This window comes from Mustela lutreola, chromosome 3 (genome assembly GCF_030435805.1).
Source record: "Mustela lutreola isolate mMusLut2 chromosome 3, mMusLut2.pri, whole genome shotgun sequence".
Taxonomy (NCBI): domain Eukaryota; kingdom Metazoa; phylum Chordata; class Mammalia; order Carnivora; family Mustelidae; genus Mustela; species Mustela lutreola.
Window position 1 is genome coordinate 53,708,696 of NC_081292.1, and position 18,868 is coordinate 53,727,563.

General features: G+C 41.7%; 1 protein-coding gene across 3 annotated transcripts in view; it reads left to right on the forward strand.

Moving 5' to 3' along the window:
* The window catches only part of PAG1 (phosphoprotein membrane anchor with glycosphingolipid microdomains 1), a 142,568-nt gene extending 127,681 nt beyond the window's left edge, over positions 1-14,887 (forward strand). For 2 of the 3 annotated variants that reach the window (XM_059166144.1, XM_059166146.1), the window contains 2 exons: positions 1,773-1,832; positions 6,062-14,887. In XM_059166144.1, the coding sequence (XP_059022127.1) occupies positions 1,773-1,832; positions 6,062-6,430 (429 nt within the window). In that variant the 3' untranslated portion in view covers positions 6,431-14,887. The remainder of the gene's footprint in view (positions 1-1,772; positions 1,833-6,061) is intronic. The other variant, XR_009351696.1, reaches the window with a different exon arrangement.
* Positions 14,888-18,868: the final 3,981 nt, after the last annotated feature.

Sequence of the window (18,868 nt, forward strand, 5' to 3'; positions counted from 1 at the left end):
AAAGTGGCATCTGATTGAAATGTTCAAGGAGACGGGAAAGTCGGGGAAGAGCAGGTGGAGCAGGGAAGGGGCAGTGCGAGGCGCTGAGGCTGGAGCTTGCACGGCCCACCCAGGGAAGAGGAGGGCACAGGTGTAGCCGGAGAAGAGTGATAGAGAGAAAGGTAACCAAGGGCCCAATCCTGTGTGGCCTGTGTTCAAAATCTGAATTAAAAGGGGGTCGTTAGAAAATCTTGAGCAGAAGAATGGATTATTCTTAGATTTGGAAAAGATCGCCCCGACTGTAGTGTCAAATTCAAGTGTCAAGGGTAGGAGAAAGGAGACCAGTCAGGTGGGGATTCTCACAAACCATATGGAACAGGGCAGTAATGGGAGACGCTAAACGAGAGCCAGGAGTTCTGCTGGTGGACCAGACATGTAATGAAAGAAAGAAAAAATCATGATGAGTCCCAGGTTCGGCCTGAGCCTTTGGAAAGATGGAATCACCCTTAACTGGAATGAAGAGGAAGACTACAGGCAGGCAAGTTCTGGGAGAAGACTGGGTATTCAGTGCTAGACATGTTCTGTTTTGGACACCTGCTGGATGCCTGAGTGGAAGCAGCGGAGAGCAGCTGGACGAATGAGCAGCCTGAGGAGAAAGGGCCTGGGCTGCATTTGTACACTTGGAAGTCCTCAGCAAGAAAGTTTTTCCTAAAGCTGTGACACTGAATGTGGTCATCGAATGAGTGTCAATGGCATCTAGAAGAGTTCCCAGGGCACAGGCCTGGGAAGGAAAAGGAACCAGCAGAGGACACCAAAATAGGAAAGAAAAACAGGGAAGTTCAATGTCCTGGAAGCCAAGTGAAGAAGGTGCAGGGACAGAGGAGTGGCCACTATGGGAAACACAGCAGTGGATCAGAAAGTACGGGCTAGGATTAACCGTCCCATTGGTTACACGGTGGATATTGGTGTCCTTGGAGTGTCAGAGGGAGAAACTTGACTGAAATGGGTTTAGAGAGAGAATAGGAAGAAAAAAATTACTTGAGCAATTTCTTCAGACAACTCTTTTAGGAGGTTTTGCTATAAAGGGACGAGGCAATAGATGGAACTGGAGGAAGGGTTGTTTTGTGTTTAGAAACAGAAAGATCAACATGGTTTCAGGTGGTGGGAATGATTTCATAGCGAGGGAATAGCTGATGGTATAAACAAAATGGGAGACTTGCTGGAGCACATATTCCTGAGTAGATGGGGAGGGCCAGGATCTCCTGCATGAGAGGAGGGGGTCACCTTAAAGAGGGGCTTGGAGAGTTCTTTGGTGACGGGGAGGAAGGAAAACTCATGAATGCAGCAATGGGGGCAGGTGAGTACAAGTTCATGGACATGTCTTCTGATTTCTTCAGTTTTCTCAGGGTCACCAGCTAAGACTAAGGATGGGTGAGAAGGTGTTGGGAGTTTGGGGAGAGAGGAAAAAGTGGGAAGTGGACAGCTAGGAGAGCAGGGACTGGGTGTATGAGCAGGTGTGGTATGACAGGGAGCAGCATTAAGGCCTCACGGGAGGGTTGAATTCACCAGTGATCAGGAAGAGCACTGGGTATTTAATACTACTGGGTATTGAACAACATCACACAGACTTTTTATTAAGTGTTTATCTTCAGTTGCTCGACATATTTCTTTGTAGAAACATTTCTTCCCTAAAAAACATTTTTATAGATAGATGTGTCACAACATATGCGAAAGAAAGGATGGATTATTGACCTCAAACTATACCTTCCCTTGGTTTGTGTTTATTTTAACAGAGATTTAGTTCATTGTCGTACAAGTCCCGGGAAGAGGACCCAACTCTCACAGAAGAAGAGGTGAGTTTTGTTGCTTTTTCTAAATAACCACAAGAGCTCTAAAGAGTTTCTCTCCTTGCATAAATGACTATCATGTTACCTTCTCCAAAAAAGCTAAAATACTCTCTTCGGCATATGTCTGGAGATCAGGGTTTGGGTATGTTGGCTTTATAATGGTTCAGAGAGTGAGTGGCAGAGGGTAAGACATGAAGGAAGAAAGGATAAACAGGTCACCTAAGTAAAAGAAACTGAGTAGGAAAGAAGCATCAGAAAAAAAAATAGAGGAGGGGAGAAAGTAGGATGAGAAGAGAGAAATTTATGATTGAAAGTGTTAGTGAGCAAATCAAGAAGGCCACCTTTGAAGGAAATTAATCATGGGCTGGAAAATACAGGAAATTGAACAGGTGGGTATAGGGAATTTAATCCAGTCTAGGAGATGGAGGAGGAAGGTTTTAATGAGGAATTTTGGAGCCCAGAGCAGGTAATTCCAGGAAGTCCAATTCCAGGCTGGCTGGACAGTCAGACATAGCAGCCAACAGGAGAGGACTCTGGTCTCCCAAGTACCAGGGCTAAATATTCACTGGTTAAACTTTTCAGTGAACCATTAAACTTACACAATCTAGTATACACACACACACACACACACACACACACACACACACAGTCAAGCTAGGCTCAGAGAGCTGAACACCTTAATTTATCTGGCTATATATAGCTTCTGCCTAGAATTCCTAGTATGGTAAATTTGGTACATGTAGAAAAATGATCTGCGTATGCAGGTACATCCCCTCTTACCATCACACTTAGCAAAGAGTATTAAAATAGGAAATAGACTACGATCCCACATTGGAAGTTCAAAGATCAGACAAGCTGTCCACAGGCAATGCTGCCCACATGCTTCTGTGTTTCCTGCCCCCGGGAATGGATCTGCCATCTAGCCACCTGGCCTTATAAGCCAGAACCCTGGACATCGTCCTTCCCACCCCATTTCCTCACTGTCCTCACACTCAGTCAGTAGCCAGCGTCCCTGGTTTCTTTCCCACACCGCGCTCTCCGTGCACACAGGGCCCGCCCCTCCCCTCACTAAGGCAGCGCAGCCTCCTGCCAGCCTGTGGCGGCTCCTTTGCCTTCTTCCAGCCTTCTCTGGACCACACTGCTCCACAGCCCTCCCCCACCGGACAAGGAAGTAGAATAGATGAGAGCTCTGGAAACCAGGCCTCTAAGATACGTTGAGGCTACGTAAAACTTTAAATTACTTTTCTTCTAATCTTACATTGTTTGTGGTTTTAGAAAATAGGACCTAGACACACTGATGAATTTTTAACATAGATTCAAGAACTATGATTCACATACAGTCATTTTTGGAAGATGTTTTAGAAAAAATAATTATGGAAGTCACTTATTTCTGTATTAATGTAATCGAATGTTAGTCCAGACTGAAACTGAGATCTGAGTTTTCAGTACTCTTATCCCAGTTTAACAGAATGATGGGGAAAGGGCTGCTTATAGAAAGAGAAATGGGGAAAAGGTAGAGAGTAATTTAGGAGAACATAATAACAATTTACAGCCAGAATAATAAAGATGAAAGATTTAAGAGAGAAAAGTTATGAAGCCAAATAGCAAGGGGGCTTGAAAGGAACAAAATTTACTCCCGACAAAACAGAAGGTAATAGTCCTTGAAGGCAAATACTCAAACAGAACATTAGAAGACTTGAGAATCTTTCATAAGCGTTAAAATTTACGACATCCTCTGCAGAGTAGGTTCCTGCCCAGAAATAATACGGGTTCCAAATTAATGAAAGAGCCTTTAACTTTCTAAAAAGAATATAAAGACCAAGAAGACCCAAGTAATTTCAAAGAGTAGGGGCATTTATGGCACGCATTATGGGGAAGAGCATTGGGGAGAGAAGCTCAGAGGCCAGTCCCAGTGTTACAGTACAGGTGCGTGTGTGTTCAGCCTCGATGCTCCCCCCAAGGTGAGCTCGCTGCCTCCCCTCTTCATCCTCATCTGTGATAATCTAGCCACATTTTCGGCTCAGACCACCTTTTAGATATTAAGATATTTGTACCATGCTAGGAAAAGCAGATGATGTACCTTAATTCTTCCTAACTTCAAAGAAATTATAAATCTTTATTTCAAGAGTAATTCTTCCCACTAAAATCTCTAAGATTTTGAGTTTCTCAGTGAGATTTTGAGTAAGAATGTCAATTTAATATTCATTAGAAGGGTCAGAGCAACATGGCAAGCGCTTCCCAAAGATGATTTCTCTGGCTCCGAATATTTGGATTGTCAAGGCCTGGCAAAACACAGCCCCCAGACTGCAGTGAAAAGTTCTCATGCAAATGACCAGTTAGCATGCGGCAGGCCTGTCTTGAGAAGCTTTTGAGGCCAGCTGGAAACTTCATCCACAGTATGTGAGATATGTGAAAGCAAGAAAATCTCTCTCCGCACTTGGGAAGCCAAGCATCTGTCAACAGGCATGTTCATTTATTTCCTGGGTGTTTGAATTAATCAATCATTATGGCCAAGATAAATATAGGTAATGAAGGATATTTCCACTTATTTCCAAGCATGATTTCTAACAGTAAAATAATAACCCTCAAAAAAAAAAAAAAACTCTTAAAAAATCTCTTAATCAGTATGTTTAATCTATGATTACCAACAAAACTTAAATCCCTCTTGATAGTAGAGGTTATATGGGGTATATGAGGGAGACTGAGTAGGTATGCCTGGAAAGTAGCCCAATCTTCCCACAGGAAAGAATGCCCTCTACGTTAACTGTCTCCAAATTTCATTTCTGAGTTGGCTGGTTGCAAATAAGAATGAATTTTTCCCACTGAAGAAAACTTAGCCCATCTGTAAATGTCTACTTAACCAGTAATATGCAATGAAGTTGAAAATTAATGGAAAATGAAGCTTTTATAGATACATGTGTATTGCCAACCAGAATCCAGGACCTACTTTTCAGACTGCTTTCATGCAGAAAGAGTGGGTCAGATAGTCTAACTCAGTGGTTCTCACACTTTAGTGGGCCTGTGGGGCCCCATGCCCCAGCATTTCTGATTCATTGCTTTCTGGGATGGAGCCCTTAGCTTTCTAATAAATTCCCAGATTCTGGTGCTGCCAGTTTGAAGCCCACATTTTGAGAACCATTCATCTAACATGTTTTCTGCCCTTTTTTCAAAGCAGTAGAGCATTTTTTTTCAGATGAAATAGCATTCTGATAATAGAAATCAAATAAAACATGATACTGTAGTGAGGTCCCAAGGACCTCTTGAACTTCCTGTTCCTCCTGCTCTCCTCATGCCTGCCCCTCAGAAGACCCAGAGAACCTGGTGTTCAAGGAGTTATGCCAATATGGCTGGTCTACTTGCAAAGTGGAAGATATTATATATAATTGTTCTCTAGAAGTATACTCCAGGATCAGTACAGGTAACGAAGAATCCACTTCGGGGTTTATATCTGAATGAAATGAAAACTGTCTTGAAGACGTATTTTCACCCTCATGTTTTTGCAGCATTATTCACAATAGCCAAGACATGGAAACAACCTAAGTGTTCATCAGCCAGTGAATGAATAAAGAAAATGTGAGGTGTACACACACACACACACACACACACACACAAGAATATTATTCAGTCGTGGAAAAGAAGGAAATTCTGCCTTTTGTGACAACTTGGAGAGACCTTGAGATCATTATTCCAAGTAAAAAAAAGTCAGACAGAGAAACACAAATACTGTATGTTCTCACCTACATGTGGAATCTGAAAAAGCCAAACCATAGAAATAGCAAATAGAATGGTGGTTGCCAGGGGTTGGGGAGTAGGGGAAACAGGGATACCTTAGAGGGTACGAACTCCCAGCTATAGCCTGAATAAGTTCCGAGGCTCTAATATAGAGCATGGTTCCTATAATTAAAAGTATACTGTTGTACTCGAAAGCTGAAAGAGTGGATCTTACATGTTATCACCACACACACAAAAAAATGGTAATTATGGCAATGAAGGTGTTAACTAACCTTTGTGGTAATCATTTTACAGTATCTATCAAGTTATCATGTTGTATGCCTTAAACATACATAAGTTATATATCAGTGATATCTCACTAAAGCTGGAGGGGAAAACTGGCCAAAGAAAAAAAAAAACAAAAAGCAACCTTCAAGGGACACACACATGCCTATAGTGCTAAATATCTAGCTTGCAGGGAGAGTCAAACTTGAAGCTTATTTCATTTACCCTTTGTTTTCTAGATCTCAGCCATGTATTCCTCAGTAAATAAACCCGGACAGTCAGGGAATAAATCAGGACAGACTCTCAAAGCACCAGAGTCCAGCCACACCTCCGTCCAAGGAGCTACTCAGAGATCCCCCTCTTCCTGTAATGATCTCTATGCTACTGTTAAAGACTTCGAGAAAACTCCAAACAGCATCAGCACGCTTCCACCAGCAGCAAGACCCAGTGAGGATCTGGAGCCTGATTACGAAGCAATACAAACTCTAAACAGAGAGGAAGACAAGTCCACCCCAGAGACCAATGGCCAGCGTGGCCTTTTCCCAAAAGAGAATGACTATGAGAGCATTGGGGACTTGCAGCAATGCCGCGATATCACCAGGCTCTAGCAAGCAGGAAGACAAGCCCGCACAACGTATGCCGGTCGGCTAGGGGCATTTCTTCTGCGGAGGACAAGAAGCGAAAGCAACCCCTTCTCTGCGTGCTGCTCCAGTAAGCCGATGACAACTGAACACATGGAGACTGTTTCCCGGGTCTGGAAACAGTGAGGTACGTACCGGGACTGCCCCCGAGCGGGCCCCAGGGCCCACCCAAGCACATCTCCCTCATGTACCCTCACCTTCTGGAAAGACCCCAGCTGTCTGTGGGTTCACCCGGTGAGTGAGGAAAGCCGAACTGCAAGGAAGAACTGCGTCCATCAAGAACCACGATTCCAACTGCCCAAGATACTGCCAGGTTTTTCTTCCTTTCTTCCCTTTTTTGTGGTCTGCTCCTCACATTTAAATGTATGGCTTTCTTCCCCCTTGAAATCGTCTGACTTCTAATGGTTCATTCCAAGAAAATTCTCCCACAAGGCTTGGCCTTTGCCTTCAACTTTGGGGTTTCAAGATGTAAGAAACTGCAGTCGCTGGTTACTGTCCGGTGCCTGGTGCTCTTCTGAGAGCCGCACTTGGGAGAACAAGAACCCCCACCCAGTGGGCAGGACTGGGGCTGCCTGCTGAGCTCCTGACACCTCCCTGCCTCCTGATTTGGGCACTCTACATCAGCAGCCTCTCTCGAAGTACTTGAAGTCATTTTTAGATGCTTTATTTTATTTTTCTAGTCAAAGCGGTTCCCCTCCTTCACCCCCTACCCACCCAGTATTTGAAACTCTTCAGAGCCTTTTCAGTATTTTCAATGAATATTGTGGTACTTCTATACTTGTTTCAGCCCAGAGCTCATTCCTCTGAAACAGAGAGCCTTAATCTCTATGTTGGGACACAGACCACATATCTGGACGGCAGCCATGGCGTCCGTCTCTGAAGGGCTGTGGACTTGAATGTGTATTTCTGATGACCCCTGCTGCCACACCAACAGTGTGAGATTTCATAAGTTAACTGCTACCCTAAGGTAATCTATCGAAAATTAAAATGTAAACATTTATTTTTGTTATATAAATTTATAAGATGTTTTATGTTTAATGCCTAATTTCTAGAAAGTGCCAGAAAAAATGTATATTAACTATTTTGATTTTATGTACAATGATTTATACTCTCATTCTGAAAAAACACCATAAAGCACATAAGCTAGATAATTACATGTAGTTGTTATCTGTTTTCTAATCAAGTGTTTAAAATATTGAAGGTTTTTAAAGACTTGACTTTTCAAATGGTACTTGGAGCCCTGGTCAAAGTCATCTGGCTCACTACAGAAATAAGTGGAATGGACATAAATGACCATTTTCCGTGATTTGTGGTGGGCAATACTGAAATATTTGAAATGGTAAAAAAAAAAAAATGGAAGAATGAAATATGACTAGGGATGGCTGCATTAACCTCATGAAGGTATTATAATTCCAGTAAAATTTAGTTACATTTTTAAGAAAATTTACAGTGGTGGATTTTCCAATCCAGTGCTTGCAAATGCAAATTGCCTATTGGGATTTTTTTCTTCCCCTTCATTTTACAAAAATCAGTGGCTGAGATAACTCCAATTAAGAGCTCAGCCTGGTTGGAATTTAGTCATCTCTGTAGATTTTGTAAGGCCAACATTGGGAAACTTGTTCACTTTTCATTTGAGAAAGGACCCTGCTCTTATGCGAAGTGGCTACAGCAAGGAGCCCTTGCTTACGCTGATTGAAAAAAGAGGCAGTTATTCTGTACTGCTGTGACATCTCTGGCTTTTCAGACTGAATAACCTCACTGTTTTCACTCCTATGACAAAGGATGCAGCTGGAGGGTGAAGCATCTTGCGGACAGTAGGGACCACTGGCGTGTCCTTCCCGTCCCCTGCATTCAAGGCTTGGTTCTGTGACTGCCTGCAATTCATTTCTGCAATCGAGAAGTGAGCTTTGCCAGGGTAAACTGCTCGGTTGTCATTATTTTGCAGTCAGCCTGGTCTCTCCCATGAAGACCTCACGAGCCTAAGCACAGTCATCACGGACTAGAAGGAAATGGCAGAATATGCTTGGATTGGGGGAAAGGTTATCAGGAAGGTGCCAAGGTCCTCACTTTCTAAATTCGTATCTTTCATAAGCACTGTGTTTGCCTGGTGATTTTCTTTGCTTACTTAGGATTGATGAGTTTGACCCCACAATCTCTACACCATGGTGTTTCTTTAGCTCCTGGTGATGGCCGTGTCTCATGGCATACCTAGTATTGTGCTTCCTGCAATAATGTCCTTTATGAGCGCCTGACCACTCAAAGGTTTTCCTGTATTTCATAATGTCTTTACTTATTGCCAGGGAAGTGGATATGATCTCTAAAGTGTAAAATCATTTCTAGAGAAAAAAGTTCTTTATAAATAGTCATATCATCTTGAAACATCATTATCAGAATTTCCCCCAGAAGTTCTGAAATAAAGGCTATGCAATATAGCCATAAAATATGCACTGAAATCTCTCTCTTGAGTTAGGATCTGTGCTAAGAATAAGTTGCAATTTAAAGTATTATAAGTATATTTTAGAAGAAACTAGAAGGCCCTCCAGTACAAATCCTAAAAGAAAAAGTAATAGCACAATCCATGAGGGTTGAGGGAGGGAGAAGCAGAGTAAACTTCAGGAGCTGGCTCTGCTCTTGAGACTGCTAGGTACCTTACTGAAGCATTTTCATTGATGTATCATCGTGGTTTTGACCTGATAGTACAGCATTTCATAAATTTCATCACTTTTTACTTTATTCATTGAAAATCTGTGCTAGTCTTTGGGTTGGACAAAAGCCTGTGGTTTCTTGAAAAAAGTTTCATGTTCGGCTAAATGTTACAGTTTAAATGTATGAAAGATAATTATAATTTTTTTTTTTACTATTCAACTTGACATCTATATTATTTGTAGTTATCATTTAGGTTATGTGAAATCTCACAAATAAAATAAGCTTTAGGAAATTTTTTTTGTTTGTTTATAAGTCAGAATTATAAACTCATCTTGCCTAAAAGTAGAATCTTTGCTATTTAGTCAGGTATTTTGAAGTTTTAGAAGAATTTTTTATGCTGCTTTTACGGTTTCTCAAATGCAGTCAGCAGGAAGGTATGACCTGTTTTATGGGAAATGTTTGAGGAAATTTTAAATTCTAGAAGAAAGCAATTTTTGCTAATATGTGGGCTACATAAATTTTTTTTCCGGCCCTGAACTAAATTACAACATTAGGTCTATTAAAGCTTTTGAAAGTACTGCTGTCCTTTGTAGTGAAAAAGCTAATTACAGATTTATCTGTCCTCAAAATCTAAGAGTTAATTTTAATGGAGTGCTAACAATAGGTAGTCCACACAAAAAACTAACATTTAATCTCAGGATGTCACTAGATCTAGTTCTTGTATTAGACTTTCATTTTTCTAATTAGAGCATTTATTTACTTTAACCAGTAACAAACTGTGTATGTGTGTGTATGTACACTATACATATATATTTACATATACACACATATACATATATAAAGTTCTGGTGCCTGACTAGTGAGGATACATCCTAATATGTATTTGGAATGTCTACCCTATTAATGTGATGACTATTGTCATAAAAGCAGAAGAGAAAAAAAGTTATCCAATAGTTTTCACTTAGTAATTACAAGAAAACCTTCCTAAGTTACCTCATATCATTTTTCTAGTTAATAAATTCAGATTCTAAATTGCATCCATAATTCTCTTAGCTGAAGAACAGTGGCATTTTAAAATAGTTTTCTTATATGTGTGGCTCATTACATATTCCACATGACAGGAGGAAATGTAAACAGGCATCCTTCTCAGAGATCATGTGGAGAAGAGATCTGGCAGAAAGCACCAAGAGCCACGTGAGCCAGGATGGAGCCCAGCAAGGTGACCCCCACTGGGTGGCAGAAGCAGAGCCTGTTCTCACAAGGCTGCATTTTCTTTCGCTCTCTGGAGAGTTTAGCAAGAGGTTAGCGCAGAGCCAACAAGCGCCGAGGTAGTGTTACGGACGGAGCCCAGCTCGGCGGTGGGAACGGGATCATCACGGAGCCGCAGCTCAAGACTCCAGTAGGATTTTGTAAATGAGTAAATGACATTTTTTTTCAGTGCTCCTTGTACTAGTTCCTATAAGCCCGTGTGATCGAGTGATGCCATTCTTCTGCAAGTGTTGGCTTCTGGTCCCCCGCCAGCTTCCTCTGGGTTGCTGGAGGCACCGTCTTGACAGGCTTATTGTACTGTGTAATTGAGGAAAGTTAAAGTGTAATGTTTGCTGTTAATAAGTGACTGATGTGAAAAATAGGAACATGTGTCTAAATATCAAATATGGCTTTTTTTTTTTTTTTTTTTGGCAGTGAAATCTATATTCCTTGTCCTGTGGTAGTATTTTCTTGCTCTGTGTTGTATCTTTTCTTAACATCATTCTTGACAGTGCCATTGGACAAGCTGAACACACATAGAAAGTGTCTGACTTAAAGAGATCAGTACAGAAAACAAGCTAAATTAGTCTTCATCTGAAATTATGAAAGTAAATTTTTAAAAGCCATGGTCCAGAAGAGAACAAATATTTGTAAGTGTTTTTTTCCCCCTGCTTCTCATTTCTAAGTCTGTTTACAGCCGGTCTCTGCTAGTTATAAAGTATTCACTGTTTTCCTAGGTGGTTCTTTATTGAACTAAGAAATAGTAGTTCAGATTTCTCTTAATGCCATGATTTTTATTAAAAAGGCAATCTTGTAAGCATTCAGTTTGGTAATCACTTATCTTAATGCATTTAAATCAGATTTTTCTTTGCTCACCACTTATGCTATGGGTATTTTTTAAAAATGTGTTGTACTCTGGTTGTCTCAGATCACCTTATATAATGGATTATAAAGGCTGATAAATGATCATTCTGCAAACTTCTGTGTGTTAGATTGGCAACAGTTTAATGTTACCTTGTAAACATCATGTATTATTGATGCACCTCATGCTTTCAGGGAAAGTCTGAAATATAGATAAACAAATAGGAATTTGCATTTCATTGTTCATGCATTTTTTCCTCATAAAAATAGTTTCTCAAAAAAGTGACCTATTACCTCTTAGGTGGTCCTGATCAGTTTCAAAGTGCTCCTTTTGCTCAAAAATCATTCAAGACTGTGGCATTTTGACACATTATCTCAAACATGTCTTTGACATGTCTTTGTCATGGTCTAACTGTCCAATTCACAAAAGAGTGGGGAAATTGTTTCCAATACTGGGAATTTTTAAACATCTTGGAATGTTCTCCCCTGCCTTACTCTGGTCCTTTTAAGGAGCAGGTCTGCAGCACAGGGACAAAGCCACTCCTTCCTCCGATCTCACTTTGGTTCCTCCTGCCACGTGGTGCAGCACCAGCCCTGTTCTCTCCCTGACCCCAGCCGCTCTCTGCTATTGGTAGGACTTCCCAACACATCTTTTCCCATAGGGACACAATCTTCAGATCATAGATCCTCCTGCCTTCCAGCATAGAACCATTCCCCCCCCCACCATCCAGGGAGCAAACCGCTCTGCCCAACTCGTGTTTTCCTGAGTCACAGGCTGCTGAGACAAGGCCACAGGTCCACCTAGGGAAGCAGATGCTGGGTATTGTTTGTTATGGGCTTTGCTAAACCATCCCCATTCTTAATCCACCTCCTTCATGAGGATGGTTAGCACTAGGGGACCATGGAACAGAACTTAGAAAGTTCTAATGAGGACTCAAACTCATGGTTGCAGGGAAATCAGCACCACACTCCAATGGGGTAAGTTCACCGTCCCCCACGATGTATTGAGACTGCCCTGTGTCTCCTAAGTTCAAGTGAAGTTAAATCCTGGTAATAATAGACCCATACTTAACTGTAAAGTAGGAGGATGGTTTTTGTTTTTTTTGTTTTTTTTTTGGTTTTTTGAGGAAAAACACCGCTTCCTTGTAAAAATTCATCACTTATAAACAGTGTAACATTTTTTAACCATTTGGCCACTATATCCTCTCCCCCTCCGGAAAGAGTGCTTCTGAATTATGTTAGTTGTAACCAGTTTGATATACTTCCCTAGGTGTCAAGGAAACAAAACATATTCGAGCATTTAGCTGTGGAGTTACCAAATATTGAAGATAATCTGGCCATTTGTAGGGAAACTGATGTTTGAAGTGAGAAACCAGATCTCTTTTAAGCACTCACCTAGGTGGAAGGGTGATACAGAGGTGGGGGCGGGGGAGGGGGAGGCTGTCACTTTTATATAGCTAAGGATCCAGGATATGTTTAGTTCTTTTAAACGTCACTCTTAGTCATAGTTAATTATTTGGATGGGTATTCTAGAGTGTAATTCCACCCCCCACCCCGCCAGTTAACAGAACTCATATTTGCTCATTCTCTTTACAGATTTAATTTTTAAATTTTTAAAAGTTCACCTAGTTTACCAGTTAGACACCCTTACAAGAAATTCAGGCTAAAAGAGAGACCAGTGTTGGCCCCTGGAGCCTACAGTTCAGAACTGTTTTACTGTAAAGTCTGGCTTGGTTTTGTTTTGCTTAACTCAACAAGCTGGAAACTATGAGTTTAAAACAAACTTTCTTTTTCCTTTCTTAAGCTGAAGGAGAAAAAAAATTTAATTTTGGATCCCATTTAGGTAGTAAAGGCTTCCCTGAAAGACAGCCATGTCCTTCTCTAGGTTAAGGGGCTAAAACCAAAAGCCACACTGTCTCTGAATATTCCTTTGACACATTTTTATGTTTTTGGTTTTTTTAAAGATTTTATTTATTTGTCAGAGAGAGAGAGAGGAGCGAGAGTGAGCACAAGCAGACAGAGTGGCAGGCAGAGGCAGAGGGAGAAGCAGGCTCCCTCTGAGCAAGGAGCACGATCCGGCACTGGATCCCAGGATGCTGGGATCATGACCTGAGCTGAAGGCAGCCGCTTAACCAGCTGAGCCACCCAGGCGTCCGGACACATTTTTATGTTTTTAATGGAAAGCCCATAATGAATCTGAGATGATGTTCGTGACCTATCTTGTAAGCTTTTTTTTTTTTTTCTTTTTGCACTTACTTTTTGAATATATGGGTTTTTTTGTTTGTTTGTTTGTTTTCTCTGGAGCCATGCTAGAAACAATTCCAAGGGGCGACTCTATGACCACCTCCTGGCGTCCGGCAATGTGGCAGCACTGTTATCCGGGCCGGCCTCTTAGGGAGAAGCTTGTGGGAAATGCCAGACAAGCTGAATTTTATGTACAAGTCCACAAGCATTTGAGAAGTCCTTTATGTCTCAGATTTCGACATTTAAAAAATTTTTTCTGAGTACCAACTACATAAAATTGTAACTAAGTGACATGGGCTGGACTTCCCACCCCTTACGTCTCGGTTTGTATGTGTCTCTGGGAAATGTATTTTCCCAGCTCCCTGTCTCCCACTCTGAGTTGCTTAAGGAGCACACTCTAAATGTATATGTAGAAATGAAAAAGATGACTTCAGTGATTTAAATTACTTTTAGATATCTTCTTTGTAAACTCAGGAACAAGCCTGGTTTGTAAATAGCATAATATGGCTACCAGAGCTGTAATTTGCAGGTAACTAGATACATCCTTTCAGATAGGTTTCATCTAAAGACCTAATTGTTGTAACTGGGAATAGAAACTCCTCATTTTAAAAAAAAAAAAAAAAAAGCCAACAAAAAGACTTCAGTAAAAGAGTATGGCATCAGCCTATCATCTGCCCCAGAGAGCTTGTTTCTTGCGTATAGTATAGTTTTTCAACAATTTTTATGGGAGAAAAAAATGCATTTTTTTTCTTGGAAAAGTGAATTGAGGTATTGAATTATTAAAGAGAGGACATATTAAAGAGAAGCATTGGATTTAGAGATGAGCTCACAGCTCTGTGGTCCCTGTTCCAGCATCAATTTTACTGTGTGACCTTGAACAAATAATTTAACTACTCTGTGCCTCAGTTTCTCCATGTACAAAATGGGGATAATGATACCAACCATTGCCTACCTCATGGATGTTATGGGGACAAATAAGATAATATAAATACAAATGCTTTGATCTCTGGAAGAAAGGTGCTATATAAATTAAAGTTGTGTTGTTTTTAATGATCCAGTTATTATGTTTAGGGTTTAAATAATAGCAATACTGTTAGTCATGTTAAGAATAAGTTTAATTCAACACACAATTAAAATTCTCTTCTGTGGCCAAATCTTGATTATTCACCTAGTAATGGTACGTAAGGAACTAAAATTTGTATTTGTTTTCTGTGTGCTTCTGCCCATAGTATTTCTATTCTGAATGTTCCCCAAAAGCTGGAGTTTAACTTGTAATATCTTATAGTTTACATGTAATGAACCTTATTCAAGCTATGTATAAAAGTATAATTACATGTAAATAGCAGGTACATTGTAATTAAAGGCACTTATCAAATTGTCTTTGTTCTTTTTAAATTGCAATAAAAGTCATTTTATATAAAAGCTTGTTAAAATTCATTTGGTATTTGGGAATGTCAAGTATGCCCATGTAAATGCCTTTGTGCATAACCCTGGTTGTGGGATTTCAGCAGCCAGCTCACCGTGGGCCAGGAAAGACGATGTGCCTGATGACCAGAAGTGCAGGTTAGACTCGCAAACTGCAGGAAAGGCCCCGAGTTTGACACCCAGCTCCACGATGACTTTGAGGAAGTTGTTGGACTTTTCCATACCCATTTCCACGTAAAAGTGAGGGCTAACAGTATAGTACCTACTAACGGGGATGTGTTGGGGATTAAATGAGGCATTGAGCATGGTACCCAGCAAATAAAGTCTAAATGCTCTGTAAACGCAAGCAAACCCCACCGTATTGATGATGATGTCTACCCACACTGCCAGCTACTCTTGTGAAGAAATGCAACCTGAGAGCAAATAAGGTCCCAGCCTGTGAGGAAAACCGCTTGATGGCTAAGGGAGGTGTAACCCCAGCAGGGATCTCAGAGCAAAGAGCTGGAAATCTATGACCCTGGCTGTGCCCTTCCCTAATAACTGGAGAATGGCCTTGGGGCCAAAACAGGAAGCAAATGTTTTCTTTGGCAAGCTCCTGACTCCTTTACCTCTGGCCCTTTAACTCCTGGATACCCTAAACCCACACCTTTCCTGTTATTAGACCTCCCCGCCACACACACAACTGGGCCCTCCTCTCTGGGTCCCTTCCCTGCTCCCTCCTGCTCCACCCCTTCTGCACAAGGATACACACCCTGGTCCCAGCTTCCACAGAACTGATCCATTTCTTTTTAAGGAACTAACTCCTCGCTGTAGTAGGTTCCTGTGCCCACTGCTCCTAGGATTATGATTTAAAGACCTTGCTGCCCTGCATAGTCTTGAGCCACAACCACCTTTAATTGTCTCTGTGGGCCCTGCAAACCATGGGGGGGGGGGGGGGCAAAGGAGGGAACAAAGGCATCCTGCAGACCATACCTCTCCAGCATATGTTTGTGCTGCCTTCACAGAGGCCCTGCCTCCTTCCCTCCATCCCCCACCCTGCCCCATGGCTCTCAACTCCCTCTCCACCTTCTCGGCCCCGAAGCAGGGCCGTGATGACAACCTTGAGGCAAAGGCAGGAAGGCCGTCTGGGTTTCAAAGCCCTGCTTCATTTCTCTCCATGTGGGGAGAACTTCCTCTCCCAACTCCATTCTGTGTGCAAAGGGTTAGAGCTAAAAGAGGTGACTGGGTGGCTCGGCTGGTTAAGGGTCTGACTCTGGATTTCAGCTCAGGTTTCAGGGTCTTGAGCTCAAGCCCCACATGGGGCTTATGTGCTGGGCAGGATGCCTGCTGCAAATTCGGTCTCTCCCTCATCCACACGTGCATTTGCGCGCTCCATCTCGAGCTCGCTCGCTTGCTCACTCTCTCACAACAAAGTCTGTTGTGAGTGTCTGTTTCACAGAACCAGGTTTCCCACCAGAGCTACTCGAGGAAACTGAAGTTCCAGAGCTTGGCGAGTTAGTAGATTTTCTGTCACCCATGGAATACACTGGTCTTTTCAATCCTTTCAGAGACACCCTGCCAGCTCTAGGACATATTCATAGGACATATTTAACAAGTACTCATTACAGGAAGTGGAGAATTCTGAGACCCAAGGTAAGGTGAGCCTGACATACTCCCCCCTTTCTTGTCATTGTTTAAAAAAAAAAAAAAAAAAAAAGTTGTTCCTTGGTCCATCTTTCTACTTCTATAAATACAGTCTGCACTATGATTATTTTTTTTAATCTTTTTGTTATTAATAATTCAGGACCCAATTGTACCTTTAAGGTCAGCATTATGAATATTTGCTCTCATCCTAGATGATTCTTAAAAATCTCAAGGCTGGCCTTTGGGTGCTCCCAAGCCAACTGTCTACCAGGCATCACATCTGTTTCCAAGATTTCTCCATCTGTATGTCCTGATGTCATCTCAAAATGTGATCATCCTGGAGTGGAGTGCATCTTTCCTAGCTGCCTCATTTGCCCTTAGGGGCACACTTTAGCTTTGAAGTGTCCCCTATGGCATATACCAGTTTCCCACACACAGCAAGCACTAAATACATGTTTGATCTGACTCGACCTCTCACACTTCTCTATCAACGATAGTCCAATGAGCCTGTCTGGGGCTAGCGTGTCTAAACCCTTAGGATTACCCTTGAGCTCTTCCCCAGCCCTCTCTGAGGCTGTGAATTTCTGAAGAGATGGCAGAGTAACCAAGTAGAGGTGGCCTCCAAGTGAGACCAGCCCAGAAAGCGGCAGCCAGGGAAGGAAGGGAAACACCTCACATGCAGATAAGCAGCATTACAACCTGGCAGAATGGTCTTCTAAAGCAGACAAGACATTCAGACCAAACAGCTTTAAATGCTCAGGTCCAGGATACAAAAATAAATACGTGTGCAACCTCAAAGTAGAAAACAAGCTAACAGGAAAACAAAAGAAACCATAGCAAAACCATTTTCTATGATTTGTTCAGAAAACATTTACTGAGCACTTACTATGTGCCAGCTGCAGAAACACAGTGATGATCGAAGAAAAACTCCTGCCTCATTGGAGCTCACCTCAATGGCCTGCCTCAATGCTTACCTTGAAACGCTTGACGTGCACATTTAAATTCTCAAGGTGCTCATAAGTCAAAACCTTAGCCAATGGTACCAAGTCTCCGGAGATCCACTCTGGATACAGGGATCCAGAAAGGCCTCTGTGAATAGGTTACTAGTGAATAGTTCAGAAGAGATCAAAATGATAAGCCAGAGGAAAATCATGCCAGTCATCAAACACAGCCAACACCAAGACTCCAAGCTAAGCAAACCAAGCTCTTCCCCCACCAGTAGACATAAATCAACACAACCTGCCAGAATCCCCAGATTTCTCTTTCTCCATCATTCTTGCCCTTGTGCAGCCAGTTCCCACCCTAAGTGTCTCTGTGATATCTCGAATTAAACTTCCATACACTCAGCAGGATAATCTCAAAAGCAAGCCTGTTTTGGTCAGAAGAAAAGGACAGACGACCCCATAAAGTAATTATTAAGTACCCACTATTTCCTAGGCACTATTCTAGATTCTGAGGATACAGCAGTATATAAAATAGGCAAGGCCTTCTGTTCCAATGAAGCTTACATTTCAGTGGGAGAAGAAATTCTTTATCCAAATTTCACATCACAAATGTGATGAAGAAAATAAATACGATGTAATAAAGTAAGTAAAATGTTGATGAAATCATGCCTAGGTTTGGGGGGGAAGGTGAGAGTGGGAGGCGATTATGTGTTTTCTATTGGGTGGGCAGGGAAGACCTGAATAACCCGGAGCAGCCATATAAAACAGGGGGAGGAAAATATTCCAAGAGGAGAAAAGAGCAAGGGCCTTTCCCTGGGGAGGAAAAGAGGCTGGTATATTCTAGGACCACAGAGAAGGCAAGCACGGCAAAAGCACAGCAGTGGAGAGCAGTGAAAAGGGATGTCTGGAAAGCAGGTGGGGACCAGATTCTCTACAGCAAGGTAGATTAAGGTAAGGAATTGTACTGTGACTCTCGGGGCAAAGAGAAACCACTGCAAAACTCTAGCTGAGGACTCAGTGACGATAGCTTTCCCTATGAAAAATAAGAGATCACTGGATTCCCAACTTATACCATAAATGAAAATAAATTTCAGGTTAGAGATAAAAAGAACAGAGTAATAGTACAAACTTGTAACTTATCAGATACAATTCTATATGCACTTAATTGTATTAGCTTATTTAATCTCCAAAACCACCCCATGAGTTAAATACCCTTAAATACTCTTATCTGTGCAAATGATCAAACTAAAGCTCAGAAGAGTAAACTAAGTTGCCCAGCTTCTAGTGGGCAAGATGGAATTTGAATTCAGGTCACTGTACTCTAGGCCTGGGTTCTTAATCATCATTGTGCCGTGGGAGAATTTATTATGCTTTAGAACCAAACAGTGTCTTGAGCAATGCACAAAAAGCATAA